Raw genomic sequence first — 21,715 nt, 5'->3', positions numbered from 1 at the left:
TGTACATAAAGACTAAGGATGTCCTTGACATTTTCAGAGGCTGCTGTGTAAGGCCTTCAGGATCCCCAGATTTCGTCAAAAAGGCCTTTCCCCCAAATAACATTCCATGAAAGTCACAAGTTTCACATGCAGATTTTCATATCACAAATTAACCTCCTTTCCAATTTTCTCTAAATTTTAATCCTCTTGTTTAAGTGGTTTTATTTCTTGTAAGCTTTAAAGTGCCTTTTTTCACGTTGTATAGACTCAAACATTCGTCAAATAAATGTACCAAATTTCTGCTTTCCGGCTTGAAAATCATCACTTTTTTAGACTTTCACATCACTCAAGAGCAAGACTAGCAGCTGGCCGCTTTTCCCCCCATTGTTGGTGGGTCAGGGAGCATTTTTTATTAAACAAAATTTACTTTGTAAGCATGCCTGACAGTGAGCTGGGGGCATTAGAACCTTTTCCAGATGAGGACGCTGTTCTGTCTGTCAGTTTGTCACCAGCTCAGAGCCTCTCACCTACAACCAGCCTTGAAGGACAAAAATCATCATCTGTCCTCAGCCACAGTGACAGTTTGCCACGTGGCATGGACTTTTGATTTTTGAAATCAAAATTTTAAATTTAAAAAACAATTTAATTTTTATTTTAAATTTTGATTTTAGAAAGCATATGTTGGTGTACATGCATGTATGTGAGATATACTATCTACAGACGCAGGTCAGTAATGGGCATGTATGGGTATGTTCATACACAGCTGGACTTCTCCTTAGAAAGGTTATAGTTGCTCTGATCCTGGTGCTTACAGTCTGCGTTGTATTATTACTGCTTGGTTTTATCCCTCCCCGCCTCCTGCTGACATTGTATTCTAGAAGCCAAAGGCAGGGCCCGACGGGTCATCAGCAAGGCATTTAGGGGATCAGCCTCCTAGACAACCTTCCTCTCTGATGCCTGCAGCTTCCCTCTGTGGATGCACCTTTCTAGCGCTCTTATGTTCCCCTAAACCTCCCATCTCTTCTCAGCCCGTGAGGATCAGGGCCTTTGAACTGTGAGAGATCAGGACTGGGGGGTAGACACCAGGCATGAGCAGGTAGTGAAAGAACAGACCCTTAGCTCTCACCAGGCCTTCCTTCTCCACCCCCAAAGCTGAACATGCCCACCATCTTGAGGTACACCACATTCCCCAAAGTTCTATTTTTTTCTCTCAGATCTGAGCCTCACAGTATGCCCTCAACCTAGAATCTTCTTCCCTCTACTTCTTTATGTTAATGTTTAGTCATCTTTCAAGACCTGCTCTCCTGGGATCTACTTAAAAGGCCTTCCACAGTCCAATAAAACTCCCCACTGCCACCCTTTGCCCCCACTGGTGTAGTGGGTATCACAGTGGCTGTTTCCTTGCCTGTCTTTCCCAGTACATGAACTCCTTCTGAGGGCGTGTGCTGCTTCTCTCAGCAAAGTGCTCTAAGGTGGACTCAAGCGTCATGCTCTCTGGATTCTCATTCCATCTCTACTACTCAATAGCCTTGTGATTTTCAGCAAGTATCTTTGAATTTTTCAGTGCCAAAGCTTCTCTAACCATAATATGGGGCTAGTAATAGTGTCTGTATTGCATGTGGAGTTATCATGAAGATTAAATGAGAAGAACACATGAAAAACAACCAAAACATAGGCAGCACCCAATAAATGTTAGCTACTGTTACCATTATTCTCAGCCTAGCATTTTGCTGGATAGCTGGAGAAACCTGCATTAGCTTCCTGAGGCTCCTGTAACACATACCGCAAACTGGATGTTGTAAAATAACAAATTTATTCTCTCAGTATTAGAAGCTAGAGGTCCAAAATCCAGCAGGGTTTTGCTCCTTCCAGAGGCCCTGTGGGAAGAATCTGTTCCTTGCCTCTCTCAGCTTCTGGTGACTCCAGGTGTTCCGTGGAGTGGTGCAGCCACTGCCTTCATAGTCATCTCCCCACTGCCGCTGCCTCTCTGTGTTCTCAGAACTGCCTTTGCCTCTCTCTCATAAATGTACATGTGATTGTATTCAGGACCCACCTGAATTTTCTGTGATAATCTCCTTGTCTCGGGAGGCCGAGGTGAGCGGATCACTTGAGGTCTGGAGTTCAAGACCAGCCTGACCAACATGGAGAAACCCCATCTCTACTAAAAATACAAAATTAGCTGGGCGTGGTGGCACATGCCTGTAATCCCAGCTACTCGGGAGGTTAAGACAGGAGAAACGCTTGAACCCAGGAGGCAGAGGTTGTGGTGAGCCAAGATCGCACCATTGCACTCCAGCCTGGGCAACAAGAGTAAATCAACTCCATCTCAAAAAAAAAAGATAATCTCCTTGTCTCCCTTTTTCCTAGTCAGGTGACATTTACAAATTCCAGAGATCAGGATTCGGTATCTTTGGGTGGCCATTTTTCAGCTTACCACAGCTTGTCCTCTGACCCCCAAAGAGTCACATCCAACCCACGTGCAAAATATGTTCACCCATACCAACAACCTCAAAAGTCTCAAATCCCTGTCTTGGCCATTGTTTTTTCTAGTCTTCTCTGAAGACTAGAAAAAGCTGTCATGTAACTGCCAGATGTACTCCTCTCCCCACTGTGCCCAGGATTTCTTCCTCCAGATTCACAGGGGAGATTTGGGGGTTATAGTTATTGTCAGCAGCTCTCCATTCTGTAGATCAATGGGTTCATGCTGATCGCTTGCCTAACATTAAATACAGAATCAAACTTGTAAACTAGGCAAGACTCGAGGCCTCCTGTCCCAATCTGTTGTAGGCCACCTGTTCACACCACCACTCTGTTGTACCCACTAGTCTCACTAGCCATCCATACAGCAGCACTAGCATCACTCCCATGACCTCTGCCTGCTTCACAGCAGCCTCTTTCCTCAGCCAGGAGGAGGTTTCTACCTGTCAAGTTCTCTCTCTTGGTTTTTTGAGTTTTGTTGTTGTTGTTGTTGTTGTTACCCAGGCTGGAATGCGGTGGTGCAGTCCCAGCTCACTGCAACCTCCACCTCATGGGTTCAAGCAATTCTCCTGCTTCAGTCTCCCAAATAGCTGGGATTGCAGGCACCTGCCACCACGTCCAGCTAATTTTTGTATTTTTAGTAGAGATGGGATTTCACCATGTTGGCCAGGCTGGTCTTGAACTCCTGACCTCAAGTGATCCACCCATCTCGACCTCTCAAAGTGCTGGGATTATAGTTTTGAGCCACTGAACTCGGCCCACCTGTCAAGTCTGAAGCCTGTACCCTTGGTTGGTTCCCCGCTATTTGTGTTTCCGGTCTCGGGGCACCTCTGACATTCAGCTTCTTTGCAGAGTAGCCATGACTGACAGGTCTTGGCTCCGCTGATGATCACACTTTCTATGCTGATGATTAGCCCCACCCAATCCTCCATGTTGACCTTTAAGAAGGAGGTAGAAGGTGGTTTAAGAAGGAAATAGATCTTGCATTTGGCCTTGGAAGATGAGTGGAATAGGCAGGAGGAAATAAGCAAGGCAGCTGATGTTGAGACTTTTGTGAGACCGAGGACCAGAGATTGTAACCTTTAATGCATCTACTTCACAGAAGGCCACACTTCCTTCATTACAAAGAGTCTATCTTTCCCCCTCTCAAATTCCATTTCATGCCTTCATAAACTCCTTTTTCTTTGTGTTTGAGACAGGGTCTTGTTCTGTCACCCAGGCTGGAGTGCAGTGGCATGATCATAGCTCACTGCAGCCTCCACCTCACAGGCTCAAGCTATCTTCCCACCTCAGTCTCCTGAGTAGCTGGGAGTACAGGTGTGTACCACCACGCCCAGCTAATTTTTGTATTTTTTGTGGAGACGGGGTTTCACCATGTTGCCCAGGCTGGTCTCAAACTCCTGAGTTATGTGATCTACCTGCCTTGGCCTCCCAAACCGGAGACTACCAGCATAAGCCACCACACCCAGCCCATAAATTCTTAATACAGGTTTATGGCTTGTAAGACAAAAGAAAATGACAATTCTTCATTATTTTAGAATCTTTGGATAAAACACTGCATACGTAATATTTTATAAGACCATCACTTGTAAGCGCCTCACAGAGTGCTAGGCATTGTGTTGAGCACTTCGCATGTGTTAACATACCTCAGTCTTAACCATAGTTACACAGAGAGAAAATGCTATTATCTGAACTTCAGGGCGCAGAAAGGTTAAGTGATTTACACTCTTTCTCACAGCTAGTACCTGGGGGCCAGGATTCACCTGCAGCCTGTGTGGCTAAGAGCCGGCCCTCCTCACCCTCCCCACGCACCACTCTGTGCTCGCAAAATGCAGGCCCACCATCCCTTTCTCCTCACAGCAATGGTTTCTGTGCCCATGAAACTGAGGTGTGGAGAAGGCGATCAACTTAGCATGGTTCACCTGGCAAGCAGCACAAGCTCTGCTAGCTGTGCCTCCTCATCCATCTGCAGCATGGCACTCTGGTATGCCATTCCCATGCTGTCCAGGCAGGGAGGGCCACCCCAGGCTTTTTCCCTGCCAGAACCACAACATCCACAATGCCCAAAATAGCCCCAGCATTACATTACTGAAGTCCTGCTTCTGTGATGAATCCAGCCATCTGTCTCAGGAGACTTCTAACGCAGGCTTTTGATAGCAAAACAAATAGTCCTGTGGACAGATTTGGGGTTTGTAGGGACTTCATGATTTTTGAAGTTGCATTTCATTGAACCTCTTTTTTCTTTTTCTTTTTCTTTTTTTTTTTTTTAAGACAGCATCTTGTTCTGTTGCTTCAGCTAGAGTATAGTGGCACAATCACGGCTCATTGTAGCGTCAACCTCCGGGGCCCAAGTGATCCTCCCATCTCAGCCTCCCAAGTAACTTGGGACTCTAGGAGCATCACACTATACTCAGCTAGTTTTTAATTTTTGTAGAGACAAGGTCTTACTATGTTGCCCAGACTGGTCTCGAACTCCTGGGCTTAAGTGATCCTCCTGCCTTGGCCTCCCAAAGTGCTGGGATTACAGGTGTCAGCCTCCTCACCCAGCCTTCCTCTTTTTTTTATAACCTACTTTATAACAGACTAACACATATTTTAACACAATTTAAATAATAAGAAATGGGGACGAAGGGAGAATAAGGGTAGCAGAGTAAGGTGAATTCCAGGAGTGTGATTTCTCCACAAAGTGAGTAATAAAAAGTCACATACAGTGTGTGGAAGTAAGCCATGGATTTGACCCTAAGATTCTTACAGGCAAGAGCAAAGAAAGAAATACAACTAATTGTTAGGTTCATGATAGCCTGAAGACTAACGCTATTCTCACACTTGAGACTCTTGTAATTAACACCTGAGAGCAATTTCCCCCCTCCCCCTGGCCCTCCATCCTTTGGCATTTAGAGAAGTGTCTGCAGTGCACGTGGGAAACCATAACATGCACTGAAAGAACATTCCAGAAGCCCAAGTTCTGATCCAGGTTCTACCAGTCCTTGACAAAGTGACCTCTGGGAATCACTTACATTCCTCATCTTTGGTCACTGGGAGTTAGAATTGTATTTTTATTTAATATAGAGCAAATAATGGATGGAAAACTATGCCAAAAATTGGTTTACTGCTTATATTGCAGGCCTGGGACTTCCAGCTAAAAAAGCTCAATATTTGAAATGTCTGAGACATGGATATTTACTTCTTTTTTTTTTTTTTTTTTTTGCTTTTTTGGTTTTTGCTTTTTTGGTTTTTCTTCTTGTTGGTTTTATTACATATCTACTTTTTGGAAGTGGGACTGTCATTGTCCCAGTTACTGATGAGGAAATTAGGCACAGAGAAGTCAAATGGCTTGCATAAGATCGCAAATCCAGGAACTGCAGAACTGAGATTTGAACCCATTTCCAACTCCAAGGCCTGTATAGTAATTCACTATTCCAGAATACTCCTGTAACAACCAGGCCATTCGCTGCCCCCTCTCTTTCCACAAACTGTTCTTCTGTAGCTTCGAAGCTATAGTAGGTGACCAGGAGTCTTGGCCATACTTTCTTCCATTGCCTGTTCAGGATGTATCTCCAGGTCTCTCTTAAACACATCTGTATGATACACTAAGATCATTTTCCAAATTGCACAGAGAGAAAAAAGGGATTGAGTTGCTTCCATATTTTTGCTCCTCATTGTTCTCTTTTCAGTACTATTTTATTTTCAGAATGTTTTCTAAGCCATACTTTTCTTCTCAAGCGCAGCAGGTAGCCTTTGCATAGCTATGAGAGTGACAGGATTCTTGTCAACCAGACGCTGGCAGGGACTGTTGACTGCTCTGTGCCAGACATTGTGTTAAAAAGTGGTGTTATCGGCCAGGCGCGGTGGCTCACCCCTGTAATCCCAGTACTTTGAGAGACTGAGGCAGGTGGATCACTTGAGGTCAGGAGTTCAAGACCAGCCTAGCCAACATAGCGAAACCCCGCCTCTACTAAAAATACAAAAATTAGCCAGATGTGGTGGCACATGCTTATAATCCCAGCTACTTGGGAGGCTGAGGCAGGAGAATCAGTGAACCCAGGAGGCAGAGGTTGCGGTGAGCTGAGATGGCGCGCCATTGCACTGTAGTCTGGGCAATAAGAGCAAAACTCCGTCTCAGACAAACAACAAAAAAAGTGGTGTTACAAAGACATAGAAAGCAGGGTCCATTCTTTGAAGTGACCACTCACTGAGTTATATTAGCATCATTTCTGTTTCATGCCATTGAAGAGCTGTGAATAATATTACCTTGTGTCAGGCTTCCTGTGGTCTAGCACTGTGTCCCATACTTCATAGTTTATTTCCTTTAATACTCATATCCATCTAGTATAGTAGGTACCATGGTTGTTCCCAGTTTATGTATGAGGGAATTGAGGTTTAGCAGAATAAGAAGTCACCCAAACTCATACCCACGGGTCAGCAGTACAGCTAGAATTCAAAGCCACACTTGTCTAGGTCCAAAATCTGCACCCCTAATTAACCACTCTTGGTAAGAAGCTGGTTACAAGGGTTGGTCAAGTCAGCTATGGAAAAATTCCCAGAAAGTGACTCTAAAGGTGTTCTTTGAAAGTTGTGTAGGAATTCACCAAAACTGGAAGGAGACAGGCCTTCCTTGCAGGGGAAAGGAACGTAAGGGGCAAAGTGACAGAGACATAAAAACTCACACCATCTTTGGAAAATGGAGACTCATTTTGAGAAGCCAAAGAGTAAGGTTAAATGAGGACTCTGGACATTTGGGCCTGTGCGCATTAGGCAGCAGCCCCTGACGTGATGACTCATCTGTGCGACAGCAGAGTGAATGACCACAGCAGAGCCAGAGGGCCTCTGCAGCCCTGTTGGTCTCAAATTTACTCATGTATAGCTCATGCAGCCTGCATTAGTAATCACTTGTTTGGAATGTTTTCTACCTGGAAAGGGAATTAGTGGATGCAACAGTTCGTTCCCCAAACATAAAATTGACCTTGACGTTTTGATTGTTACAGCTCATTTAAATGGGAAAGTGTAAGATTTGATATCTAGCCCTGAAGACTCAGCATTGAGCACAGTGCTAGAAAGAAATGCCTACCAGGCCAGGTGCAGTGGCTCACACCTGTAATCCCAGCACTTCGGGAGGCCAAGACAGGAGGATCACTTGAGTCCAAGTATTTGAGACCAGCCTGGGAAATACAATGAGACCTTGTCTCTACAAAAAAAAAAAAATTAAAATTAACCAGGCGTGGTGGTGCATGCCTGTAGTCCTAGCTACTTGGGAGGCTGAGGCGGGAAGATCGGTTGAGCCCAGGAGTTTAAGGCTGCAGTGAGCTATGATTATGCCACTGCACTCCCACCTGGGCAACAGAGCAAGACCTTGTCTCTTTTAAAAAAAAAAAAAAAAAAAGGCCATGTGTGGTGGCTCACACCTGTAATCCTAACACTTTGGGAGGCCAAGGCGGGAGGATCAGTTGGTCTCAGGAGTCCAAAACCAGCCTGGGCAACTTAGAACTTAGTGAGACCCCATCTTGAAAAAATAAATAAATAAAAAATAAAGAAGAAAATAAATGCCTACCTTAAAGAACATCACAGCTCAGAGGATTTTATAAGAGTTACCAAAGAAGTCCTTAAATATTAAGTTATATGGGCTCATGGACATATACTGATGGTTAGTTTAATTAAAATTAAATAAAACTAAATGTGAAAGCCTTTGGTTCTTCTGGTAATGCCAGTTTATCTCATTTCTTCTTGTATCAATATCATAGAATTACAGCACATTCTGTCCAGGAGGTAAGCCAGCCTCTCCATCTTCAGTAGGTGCAGTCGGACCAGGAGGCAATAGGTGCTAGAGTGTGGTGATTCACAGTACAGACCCTGGAAGAGGGCTGCTGGCTTTCCATTCCAGCTTTGACCCTTACCAGTGACCTAACCTTGGGCAATTGACTTTACTTCTCTGTGTGCTTCTTCATATATAAAATGAGGGGTGATTATACTATTTACCTCATAAGCATAATTACTGTGAGTATGTAGCACAGTACCTTGCTCACAGTAAGTGCTCAGTAAATGATCATTGCTGTTAATGTTACTATCAGGGCGTCTTGATGGATAATGAAGAGCACATTGATTTGTGGTCAGGACTCCCAGGTACACCACTTCCCCATGGGACCTGCAGCCATTTATTCATTTAATCTCATTTCCTTATCTTTGGAAAAGGAGTAATGATGGCAGCCTCATGCTGTGAGGAAGGAAGGCTAGATGAATATAAAAGCATGTGGGCAATCGGGCAGTGCTGTTGAGCAGATTCATGGTGTAGTGAGGATCAGTTAGTTTTTTTTCAGTCCTGCCCTCTTCATCCTGTTGCTCACCCTCCTCAGCCAGCCCATTCCCAGTGCCACCTAGGCAGTATTATAGTCTTCTAGGCAGAGGAGGAGAGGAGGCTGCTGAAGGAAGAGAGCAAGAGTTTCCAGAGCAGTCACAGGAAGAAAGGGCAAGGAAATGAACTAGAACCCCAGAGACAGGGTGCCCATGCAGAGTCCCAGGGAACCCTCCTGGGTGCCGGCAGCTTGGGGCTCCACAACTGCGCTGCACTCCTCCCACCACGAAATGAATCATAGAAGAGCCCTCATTTATTGTCTTGTGACCCTCTCCTGGACATAGCACACTTACCTCCACCTGTGTGCCTCTGGTTTTGCTGCTCACCCACTAGAAAATTCTTCACCTGTCCAGATGCTCTGTCTTCCCCAGACAGCATTCCCTACTCCCTCTCCCCCGTTCCTGCCAGCAGTCAGAGTTTAGAAAGTATTTTCTCCTCAATTGACAGCAACTGATGTTCATCTCATTACACATTGTTAGTATATTTCCTATGTGTAAATCTCACAGGCCAGAGCATAAGCTCTGTGAGAGCAGTGACATTTTATTTGTTTTTGTGCCTTCTGCTTCACATTTATGCCTTGCACATAGTAAATGCTTAATACATCTTAATACTTGGCTGGGTGTGGTGGCTCACGCCTGTAATCCCAGCACTTTGGGAGGCCGAGGCAAGTGGATCACTTGAGGCCAGGAGTTTGAGACCAGCCTGGCCAAGATGGTGAAACCCCGTTTCTACTAAAAATACAAAAATTAGCTGGGCATGGTGGTGTACGCCTGTAGTCCCAGCTACTCAGGAGGCTGAGGCAGGAGAATCGCTTGAACCTGGGAGGCAGACGCTGCAGTGAGCTGAGATTGCACCATTACACTCCAGTCTAGGCAACAGAGCGAGACTCCATCTCAAAAAGAAAAAAAAAAAAAAGGTTAATATTTGAATGAATGCCCTGTAGTCCCAGTTACTTGGGATGCTGGGCAGGAAGAACACTTGAATCCAGGAGTTCAAGGCTACAGTGAGCCCTGATTGTATCACTGCACTCCAGCCTGGGTGACAGAGTAAGACCCTGTCTCAGGGAAGGGGGGAAGGGGAAAGAGGAAAAGAGAATGAATGATGAGTCAGTAAGTGCCTGAGGGCTTGGGCCAGCAGATGACCCCTTATCCACCACCCTGCTAATGGTGTTCACACACACACTCCACTTGTAAGTTGTGTGTTTCTTCTGAGTCTGGATACTAGGGGGTAGTCTCCTAGCATGTGGACCTCTTGGTGAACCTGAAATGTATTCTTCTTTCTCTACCCTCAAACTAAGGACAGGATCCTGAGCCAGTGGGAGCATCACCAAGTTTCTATGCTGTTTGAGGTCTTGCCACAGAGCAGCTGCTCACCTCTTTGATACACTCCTTTACCAGAAATAAAAAACCGCAAAGCCCAAAACAGTGCTCAATTTTGTTTTGGTCTTATGCCAGAAATGCATACTGTTTTGGCTTGGGTCTTTTAAATGCCATTCTGGAACTTGAGCAATGCCTGTCTATAGGCCAAACCCATATATTCTCATACTGCATTTCCCCATCTAAAGACATACCTTTTCACATTAAATTTTCCTTGTAGGTAACGATGGGGGTCCATCCTCTTCAAGTAAGACCACAAACAAGTTTGAGGGACTATCCCAGCAGTCAAGGTAAGCCATCTCAGTGCTTCCTTTCCCCTGTTGGATCCATTAATGCAATGGACAGAATTCTAGAAATGAGTTTTCATGGATTTCCCAGCGCTGCTCAAAGCTGTGGTCAGCCAAGTGGGGCGGGCCACGATGAGAAACCAGACATTCACTCTTGGTTTGCGTGAACATCTTGTGGCTGGACTGGACACAGGTCTGCAGACCATTCTCTAAGCAACACCGCTGTCTACCCAGTTCACAGACAGGAGCTAACCTCACTTCCCGGTGGTCACAGGGTTGTGCAATGGTCTTGAACAAAATTCCTGTCAGAATGAGTTTTTATTTTTGATATTTTAATCAAGTAACTTTGTTACTTTCCCTCTTGACTCTTTTTGCAGATTTGGAAATGAAAAGATAATCCTTAGGGAAATCTGATTGCCCAGAGATTTTCAAACATAAAAATATCACTCTTTCAAGTTCTGTTTCTAAGATTTTTTTTTTTAGGCTCGGCTGACAGCAATGTTCTTTTCTTCCCTTTTTTCACTGAAATTGTATACTTGAGGAGATCTCTTATGGGCAGTTTTTATCCAGCCTTACCCTAAAGTGTTTTCTCTGGAGGTGCCATCCAAGAAAAGGATAGAGAGCCACTTCCAGACCCCAACTTCAGGGAAAAAGAGTCAGCTCTTTTCCAGAGTTTCTGAAAGGTGAAAAAACAAAATCTCTCTTTTTTTTGAGATAGGGCCTTGCTCTGTCACCCAGACTGGCGTGCAGTGGTATGAGCACAGCTCACTGTAACCTCAACCTCCTGGGCTCAAGAGATCGTCCTGCCTCAGCCTCCCGAGTAGCTGGAACCAGAGGCATGCAACACCATACTCAGCTGATTTTTTTAAATTTTTTTGTAGAGACGAGGTCTCAGCATGTTGCCCAAGCTGGTCTTGAACTTCTGGGCTCAAGCAGTCCTCCTGCTTCAGCCTGCCAAAGTGCTAGAATTTCAAATGCAAGCCACCATATCCATGCTTTTAATACCACTATCTTATGTGCTGTTTATAACCCTGTGAGATAGGCTCAATTACTACTGTCGTCAGTTTTGCAGGTAAGGAGAGCGAGGCCCAGAGTGGTTAGGTGGTAGGCGCGGATGTCAAAGCCAGCTCTCTGGCCTGCTTGTTCTCCTGACTCCACATTCCATGCCCCTTCCTTGCCCTTGTTCCCCGCCTTTGATTCCTCACTCACCTTCCTTCAGTCCTAATTTGGGGACCCTGTAGAACTAAAGTTCTGGTGTTCTTTTTCCAGAATGAGGAGAATATCTGACACTCCAAAAGCATTCATAAAAGATTTTTAAAGGCCGGACACAGTGGCTCACCTGTAATCCCAGCACTTTGGGAGGCCAAGGTGGGAGGACTGCTTGAGCCCAGGAGTTTGAGACCAGCCTGGGCAACATAGCAAGACCTTGTCTCCTAAAAATAAAAAAAAAATCAGCCGGGCATGGTAGTACATGCCTGTAGTCTCAGCTATACGGGAGGCTGAGGCAAGAGGACCACCTGAGCCCGGGAAATTGAGGCTAGAGTGAGTCATGATCGCACCTCTGCACTCCAGCCGGAGCGAGAGCAAGACCCTGTCTCAAAAAAAAAGTTTTGGCTGGGCACAGTGGCTCCCGCCTATAATCCCAGCACTTTTGAGAGGCCAAAGCAGGTGGATCACTTGAGGTCAGGGGTTTGAGACCAGCCTGGCCAACATGATGAAACCCCATCTCTACGAAAAATACAAACATTAGCTGGGCATGGTGGGGTGCGCCTGTAGTCCCAGCTACTCAGGAGGCTAAGGCAGGAGAATTGCTTGAACCTGGGAAGTGGAGATTGTAGTGAACCGAGATCACACCACTGCACTCCAGCCTAGGTGACAGCGAGACTTCGTCTCAAAAAAAAAAAAAAAATAGTTTTTAAACAAAATCAAGCTGATTGTGAACTAGAGCCTTTGGCAACTCATTAAGTTTGTTTGTCTGTGTTTGAGATGGAGTCTCTTTCACCCAGGCTGGAGTGCAGTGGTGCGATCTCGGCTCACTGCAACCTCTGTCTCCCAGGTTCAAGCAATTCTCCTGCCTCAGCCTCCCATTAGCTGGGACTACAGGGCACACCACGATGCCTGGCTAACTTTCTGTTTTTAGTAGAGACAGAGTTTCACCGTGTTGGCCAGGCTGGTCTTGAACTCCTGACCTCAGATGATTGGCCTGCCTCAGCCTCCCAAAGTGCTGGGATTACAGGCGTGAGCCACCGCGTCCAGCCAACTCATGAAGGTTTCAGTACCCTTTCTCACTGCACACAGCACCACCAACAGAAGGGTCCTGTGTTCATTTCTGATAGGAACAAGCCCAGGTTCCGCAACATTGCACAGGAGCTTGTGCAAAAGAAGCGTCTGAGCCTCTAGACTTTGGCCTCGGTAGTGTGGGCAGGAACAGTCATCGCCCACACACCGGTAATGGGCAGCTGGGCTTGCCTAGGAAGATGCTGAGGCATAGCACAAGAAAAATGCACCCCAAAAATGTCAGAAGCAAAGCCCTCTCATGTTTACTGTTTCTTGTTTAGTGGTGGCTTTATCTCAGCAATATCCCCCAGTTGCCCAGAGGCAGGAGAATTTCAAGTGAGCTGAGGGAAGAGCAGTGAAGACTAAGGGTGTCCAAGAGCCAGGACAGAAAGGAACACACACTTTTCATCTTCTTTCTTTGACTACTTTTTGTTTTGTCGGTTGGTTTGGCTTTTTCTTTTCTTTTAAATGCAGTTAGCTGAGGCACAAGAATCACTTGAACCCGGGAGGCGGAGGTTGCAGTGAGCCGAGATCGCGCCTCTGCACTCCAGCCTGGTGACAAAGCAAGACTCCGTCTCAAAAAAAAAAAAAAAGAAGAAGAAGAAGAAGCAGCAACCAACTCTTAGGACATCAGGGCACAGAAATGGAGAGATGAGATAATAAAGAGGTTCTTGGCAGATGGGGCTCAGGCACTTGGCTGCTGCTGCTTCTCAGGCATGCAGGCCTCCTGGTGTCCTCTGAGAATCGCCAGAACCTCTTGTTAAAGAAAAATAGTGGCTTCCACCTAATGCAGACCACTGACGGTACTGGGGTTTCAGTTGCAGAGATTAACGTTTGATGATTCAGACAACGTGGTGTGGACCTGTATTCCGGGGACTTGGGTCTTTGTCACCCTCATTTACCTGTCCCCCAAAAGGAGGGCAAGGCCTAGGAGAGCCTGGAGGCCCAAGAACCAACCTCTTTGCTATAGTGGAAGAAGTGAGGGCTCTGGAGGCCAAGGGAGCTAGGGCCGAATTTCCACTTCTACCTCTGACCCATGCGGGACCTTCTGCCAGCCACCGACACCCCCATTCCCTTCCATTTCCTTGTCTAGAAACACAGAGCTGCTTTGTGGGATAGGTGGGAAGAGTTACTTCTGTGCACTACATTGGGGTCACCACTTAGTATGTGCCAGGTGCCTTCATAAATGCTTTGAAGTGGAGGAGTTGGGCTTTATCATTAAGTGGGACTTTTTTTCATCCTTTTACTGTGCCTCCTCAGCCAGGCAAACCGAAATATGGAAAATAGACCATAATCTTTTGTTAAAGACATTTTGAGGCTGGACACAGTGGCTCATGCCTGTAATCCCAGCACTTTGGAAGGCTAAGGTGGGTGGATCACGAGGTCAGGAGTACAAGACCAGCTTGGCCAAGATGGTGAAACCCCATTCCTACTAAAAATACAAAAATTAGCCGGACTTGGTGATGGGCGCCTGTAGTCCCAGCTGCTCAGGAGGCTGAGGAAGAATTGCTTGAACCCGGGAGGCAGAGACTGCAGTGAGCCAAGATCGCACCACTGCACTCCAGCCTAGGCGACAGAAGGAGACTCCATCTCAAAAAAAAAAAAGAAATTTTGAAAGGATTCTTTAGATGATTATGTAAATGCCTTTGATTTGATTTCCTTGAATAATATTTCACTATTGATATTCTAGCACTTTTAGATACTAAATGATTCTTATTTGTTAATTAGCACCAGTTCCGCAAAGACTGCCCTTGGCCCAAGAGTTCTTCCTAAACTACCTCAGAAAGGTAAGATCTATCATTTTCACATTTACATGTAATTAAAGTGTCACTACCTGCTCCAAGGGGCCCAAGGTTTTTATCTCCCTTGTTCATTGATCCATCCCGAATGCCTAGAGCAGCACCTGGCATGTAGTGGATGCCTAGTAAATAAACATTAAATGACAAAAGGTATTTATAAACTCAAATTTGGTGATTAGCAAAGCACCATACTTTTCCAGAATACATAATACTTTTGTAGACATCACATTATTATAATCCCCAGATACCATTCTTTCTCCCCTTATAAACATAATCAGAGAGACCTCGGAACCAATAGCACCTCTACCACTTAGTAGCTGTGTGGCCTTGGGCAGGTGATGTAGTAGCTTCACTAAACCTGAGATTCCTCGTCTGTAAAATGGGGGAAATAATACTTACTTTGTGAGGTTTTGTAAGGACAAAATGAAGTCATATTTCAGAAAGTCCCTAGCAAGTGGGTGGCAAAGGAATCCTTCCCTGGGATGGCATCTGTCATGCAGAGTAGAGATACCCATGCTCTGCAAAGTACAAGAAAGCAGTGTCTATAAATACTGTTTGTTTGCCAAGCTAAGACACTCAGCTCTTTGACCGAGTCTTCTTTCATGCTGACAAGCTTTTCATTTGTAAAACCAAAATTTCAGTCTTATTACAACACAAGTGATAGTTCTGCCTTTTTTGTTACCATACCTTACCTTAGAGCTGCAAAATACCTTTAGGGGCATCTAGATCATTCCATCCTTATATAAGCCTGCAAGGCCAGCAGGGCCCACCTTGGATATAGACGGAAGCTCAGAGGAGCTCAGGGCCTGCTCCTTGGATTTTCAGTGCCAGCAGCAAGACTTGTGACCCCAGTCTAGTGCTGCGTTGCCTAGTTTGAACAGAAGTCAAACTGGGGGTTAGTATCGGGAAGCTGAAATTCACCACTCTCTAGAGTTCTTCAGTGAAGTAACACACTTTGAAGAGCACTGACTGGTCAGGCCAGGCTCCTGTGTAGTAAGATGAGGGGACTCCCAAATGACTGCTGATTCACCCTCCATAGAACAGATACAAGACTTCCCCTGGGTTTGCTGAATCTTTATCTAGGATTGGTTTTTGTTGTCTTTTATTTTTAAATTCTGCCCAAGGGGCTGTTTTGATCTCAAAGGAGTTTGAAACAAGTTTCTCAGGCATGTAACCCCATTTACAATGTGCGCAGACTCTATCCCAGATCACTCACATATCACCCCTTGCCTCTCCAGCCTGATTCCTCTAGCAGCAGACCCCAGCACTTCTCAGTGCCCATAGGACTTTACCGCAACTGCCTTCAGCTCTTCGCTGCGCCCATCCCCTCTGTGCCCTCCCTTCCCTCGAAGCATGGCGTCAGCCCATCACCAAAGTCACTCCCTGATGTGCTCCCTCAGCTCCTGCCCCTCCTGTGCTGGCTTCTGCCACTCAACTGACTTCTGAGAGGCACAGTCAGGATGGTGGTTTGGCTGTCTCTATGACTGCCGACCTCACATGGTCATCTGGGGCTGCCCAGCAGTCCCAGCACCGTGACCTTTCAGCCCACTCCCCCACACTGTCTCTCCTCTCCTTAGGAGTACCTTGTTTCTGTTCCTCATTGAGTCAGCACAGGAGTCCACCCCTACCACCACCTGCCTGGTATGGTGGCCGTGGTCCTAAGGTAGACCTTGTACCCTCCCACCCGCTCAGGGACAGACTCCAGCAGGTGTCCCTCCCTCTTTTGCACTGCTGTTTCCTTCCATCTGACCTGCCCTATCAGGGCAGGTCTGCTGTCAATACCCATCAAGACCTGTGTCCCTCCCACCACCACCCCCTTGCTCTACTCCCATTCTTTTTCTGTCTTTTGCGCTCTCGCGCTCGCTCTCTCTCGTGCGCGCGCGCTCTCTCTCTCTCTCTCTCTCTCTCTCTCTCTGTCTCTGTGTGTGTGTGTGTGTGTGTGTGTGTGTGTGTGTGTGTGTGTATGTGTGTTTACTATTTGGAATTTCCCATAATAAACATACACAGAAATACAAAAAAAGACATAGAATAGTATCCTACAGCCTCCTCTACTACACCCACATACTTATCACCCATTCCAGCACTTAACAGTTTATACCTGATCTTGTTTCATTTAGTTCCATACCCAGCTACTCTCAGTAATTCTGTAGCAAATCCCAGCCAATTTCATACATATGCAATTCTATTGCATCAAAAAATTTCATCATGTCTAAAAAATCAAAAATTTCTTAATATCATCAAACACCCAGTGTTAACATATCCAGCTGTCTCACAATTGCCCTTTTTAAAAAAAAAAAAAATTGTTTATTTGAATAAGGATTAAAATAAAGTCCACACAGTAGAGTTGATTGATTTGTCTGTAAGTGTCTTAGGCTAAAGTTTCCCCTTCATCTCTCTCTTTTTATTTGTTGAAGAAACTGTGTTGTTCTTCCTATAGATTTCTCCAGTCTGGATTCCATCCCCTCATGTTTGTTCATCTAACATGTTCCCCTGTCTGTCATATTTCCTATTAATTGGAAGTTGATTCCAGAAACCTGATCAGATAGATTGAGGCTTTGGCAAAACCACTTCATAGGTGGTAGTGTGTTCTATCACGAGGTGTACACCATCGCATTGTCTCTGTGTGTGAAGTTCACAGCTGTTAATGCTCAGAGCCAAGATTCATCCGTCCGTCCTCTCTTCCTATCCCTCTGCAAGCTGATGGGCCAGCGGTTAATCTTCAGCCCTGTCTTCCTTGGCCGTCTGCAGCTCATGGCACCGTCACTGCTTCTCTCCTGCCTGGAACACTATGCACTTGTGTTCTGGACACCACCTGTCCACTCTCGCTGCACTGTCAGTTCCTTCCCGACCCCCTTAGCTGCTTTCTCATATCCTCCACCTCTGCGTGTTGGGCACCACAGGCCGTGCTCATGAACTGCTTCTGCTCTGCATCTTCCCTTACTCCTTAACTCATCCAAACAGTCCCACAGTTTTACACCCATCTGGAAAGCTCCACATTTCTATCTCCTGCCAAAGTATTCATCCATAATCTGAATTCACCAACAACAGCCTATTTCACACTGCCACTTGATGCCTGTGGGGGAAAATTCTCTGTGTTTTTCCTCTGCTCTCACATCACAACAATCATCAACACAGAAGACTTCTGTGACAAACGTGTGGGGATTTTTCCCCATGCACCAAGCGGCAGACACCAGCTGGGTGTCCTGTAATTTAGTTCCGACACTGTCTACCTGGAGATAGTGCCAGTCCCACCGGGTGAGACCTCAGTCCCCAAAACTGCCCCCCCGCCACACACACATACCAGTTGCAAGTCCAGGCCTTCAGAACTTCTAACTGACTGGCTACAAGTTGGGGTTTGGATTCATTTAATTTGCTGGAGCAGCTCACAGAACTCAAGGAAATGCATTTACCGGTTTATCATAAAGGATATTGCAAAGGATACAGATAAAGAAATGTGTAGAGCAAGGTATGGGGGAAGGGGTGCTGTATTAGTCTGTTTTCACACTGCTGATAAAGACATACCTGAGACGGGGTAATTTATAAAGAAAAAGGTTTAATGGACTCACAGTTCCATGTGGCAGGGGAGGCCTCACAATAATGGCAGAAGGCGAAAGGCACGTCTTACATGTCAGCAGGCAAGAGAAAAATGAGAGCCAAGCAAAAGGGGAAACCCCTTATAAAACCATCAGATCTTGTGAGACTTACTACCATGAGAACAGTGTGGGGGAAACCGCCCCCATGATTCAATTATCTCCCACCAGGTCCCTCCCACAACATGTGGGAATTATGGGAACTACAATTCAAGGTGAAATTTGGGTGGGGACACAGCCAAGCCATATCAGGTGCAGAGCTTCCAAGCCCTTTCTGGAAACTCCAGGAGCCTCCACATGGTCAGCTCTCCAGAAGCTCACTGAACCCTGTCCTCTTGGCTTTTTATGAAAGCTTCATGATGTCAGCATTCCTTCCCCCAGGGTATAGGGTAGAATCCTCTCATGGAAGGTGCTTAAGACCCACAATAGGATTAGAGTCCTGCCTTGGGATAGGTAGTAAGAGGGCAAGAGAAGGTCAGAGGCTGGCCCCTGAGGCCTGACATACCCAACATTGTAACAGAAGTCTATAACAAGGGTTATAAGCCAGGAACCGTGGACGAAAACTAATACATTTAACACCACAGCCTACTCCCTGGTTTTCTACTGTGGATCCTTTACATCAAAAAACATATATATACACAGTCATTAGTAATCAGTCCTGTCTATCATAGTGTATGAATACCTCCCAGGATGATGAGGACACTCAGGTTTGCAGGCTTCCTCTCAATATTGTCAGGTTCCACAAGCAGGAGTGGCCTGGGTAAATACACAGCTTCACCCTCTCAGGCATCTGGAATCATTGAGCTAAAGGCAATGTCATCTCTTGCCCTGAGACTCTTTTGAGTTGTTTTGAATTTTCCTCAATTACCCATTTATTTGTTTACACTCAGCTACTATTTCTCCTTCTCTCCATTAATCTCCAAACTTTTTTGAAGGGACATTAGAATCACCATGTGCTGGTCTAGATTATAGGCAGCAATACAAGTCTGGCAAGTAGCTTCTCAGTCCACTCCCAGATAGGGTGAGGCTACATAGATGTAGAAATAATGAGCTATTTTTACCACCAGCCATATTCATTGTTAGCCCCAGTTTTGCTAGAAGGGGTGAAGGCACATCTCACCCCCATCATGCCCTCAGGAATTTTGACATAAGGTTTAAAAAGATGGTTACAGTTTTTTACTTAGCATTCCTGCTAAAAATGTTTTGAAGTGTTGGGCGCAGTGGCTCATACCTGTAATCTAAGCTCTGTGGCAAGATGGGAGGATGGATTTAAGTCGGGAGTTAGAGACCAGCCTAGGCAATACAGTGAGACCCCCTAGCTAAAACACAAAAATCATCTTTGCTGTCCCAGCAACTCCCATCCTAGGATCACTGCATCAGGTAAGGGAGAAGAAATACGTTTTTTTCTTAGATGATTTGGGAAAACTGCTCCAGAGTATCTCTTCCTTGCCTTCCTCAGGTAGCATGATCCTCTATAAACCATTTCCATTTTATTGTGCAACTCTTCTAGGCTCTGCCACCCCCATTAGAATGTTCTCGGACATCACCTGAGACAGCATGGGTATTTCAGATGTCATAGGGGTAACTTCAAGTAACATTTCATAGCAAGGTCCCTTAAGTGAACATTCTCTATTCCAAAGTCCCAGTAGTTGTTGCTGAGAGGTGCTCAAACACTTTTGCCATAAGCCCCAGGAACTGCTCCACAGGGGTTATCAAGTGGAGAGTTTGTCCCTGCCAGCACTCTAGCTTCTACTCTGCACTCTGCGGACTTGGGCGTGTCCAATTAATATTGCTTGGAGAGCAGATTTACATGCCTTCTGGTTTATAGTACCAGGTAGGGGAAACATTCTCCGGTGTGATACTATGTTCATTACCATGATACAATCAGATAAAAGAGATGCAGTAGGCCTGGCGCAGTGGCTCACGCTTGTAATCCCAGCACTTTGGGAGGCCGCGGTGGGCGGATCACAAGGTCAGGAGATCAAGACCATCCTGGCTAATACCATGAAACCCCATTTCTACTAAAAATACAAAAAAAGTAGCTGGGCGAGGTGGCGGGCGCCTGTAGTCCCAGCAACTCAGGAGGCTGAGGCAGGAGAATGGCCTGAACCTGGGAGGCGGAGCTTGCAGTGAGCTGAGATCGCGCCACTGCACTCCAGCCTGGGTGACAGAGCGAGACTCCGTCTCAAAAAAACTAAAAGAGATACAGTCACTTCACATAAAGTGTGTTCAAATATACCAACTTTCATCATCCTATCAACCCTTACATTTTTTATATTCTAGTTTCAGGAACTTCTTTACCCCCAGACCATTTTACTCTGTTTTGTGCAAAAAGCTTTGGGTCTTCTGCCAAGAGTTGAGCCAAAGGACCCTGGACCTTTTGTCAGTCTTTATTTTGATTAGTCTGCCCCACTTTTGCCCCAGGCAATTTCAGATCATACGTTTCATTGTAATCTCTACCTTGCAACTTTTAAAATTCCTTCAAACTGTGAGAAATACAGTAAACTGGGTTGGGGCCCTTTAATGAGCAGAGGGGCTCCCTTTGGTCCACCCACCGTACGATGATGTTGTATTAGGACCTTGGTTTTGCTCACTTCGGCAGCACATATACTAAAATTGGAACCATACACAGAAGATCAGCATGGCCACTGCTCATGGATGACACGTTATTTTTTTAACAACAGCAAAAAAAGACCTTTGTTTTGGTAAGCGTGGTGGCTCACGCCTGTAATCCCAGCACTTTGGGAGGCCAAGGCGAGTGGATTGTTTGAGCTCAGGAGTTTGAGACCAGCCTGGACAGCATGGAAGAACCCTGTTTCTACATAAAATACACAAAATCACCCAGGCATGGTGGCACATACCTGTAGTCCCAGCTACTCAGGAGGCCGAAGTGGGAGGATTGCATGAGCCTGGGAGGCAAGAGATTGCAGTGAGCCGAGATCACGCCACTGCACTCCAGCCTGGGTGACAGAGCAAGACCCTGCCTCAAAACACGAAGACCTTTGTTTTAACTCTATCAACTTCCATTTTATTCATTCCGTTTCTTAACCATCTAAAGAGATCCACCCTGCTGGGATGCGTCCCATGACTCTCCCCTTTTTCTTCTTCATTTTATCCTATCAGTGTTTTCTTTTTTCACCTTATTTGTTAATAACCATTTTAAAATTTCCACCTTCCTGGGAGGAGTCCTTTGGCTCTCACTTTTGCCTTTACCTGTTCTCTTGTTAATTAATCTAATATTTTTATTAGCATCTATAAGACCCATGAAGGGAAGCTGAGACAGCAAATTTGATAAGGCTTCTCGAACTGTTCATTTCTGTAGGAGTAATATCACATGGGGTGCCCATGTAGAAGGGCCCTCTTAACCACACATTTACCATGACTTGGGGAACAGGCATGTTCAGTGTGTGAATAGTCCTGTCATCATAAAGCCAGTCCCACATGCATACAGAGCATGTCAGCTACCACATCTGGGGTGTCCCACTTGGCATTTGTAGGTAGAGCTGGACAGTCCCCCTTCTCAGGGTGAACAGACCTTACAGTGGCTTTTATCTATTCCACCAGGCTGGCAGTTACCACAGGA

The 21,715-nt window shown here is 45.7% G+C and overlaps 1 protein-coding gene and 1 pseudogene across 4 annotated transcripts in view; both read left to right on the top strand.

Annotated features, from left to right (window-relative positions):
* Nucleotides 1–21,715, top strand: part of ASAP1 (ArfGAP with SH3 domain, ankyrin repeat and PH domain 1) — a 395,945-nt gene that overhangs the window by 357,295 nt on the left and 16,935 nt on the right. For all 4 annotated transcript variants that reach the window (XM_077944032.1, XM_077944031.1, XM_015145993.3 and 1 more), the window contains 2 exons: nucleotides 10,400–10,469; nucleotides 14,472–14,530. In XM_077944032.1, coding sequence (XP_077800158.1) covers nucleotides 10,400–10,469; nucleotides 14,472–14,530 — 129 coding nt within the window. The remainder of the gene's footprint in view (nucleotides 1–10,399; nucleotides 10,470–14,471; nucleotides 14,531–21,715) is intronic.
* On the top strand, nucleotides 20,719–20,831 carry LOC114680466 (U6 spliceosomal RNA; annotated as a pseudogene).

Source organism: Macaca mulatta, chromosome 8, assembly GCF_049350105.2.
Source record: "Macaca mulatta isolate MMU2019108-1 chromosome 8, T2T-MMU8v2.0, whole genome shotgun sequence".
NCBI classification, from domain to species: Eukaryota; Metazoa; Chordata; class Mammalia; order Primates; family Cercopithecidae; genus Macaca; species Macaca mulatta.
The sequence above is the reverse complement of the archived record's forward strand: the minus strand, read 5'-3'. Positions and strand labels throughout refer to the sequence as shown.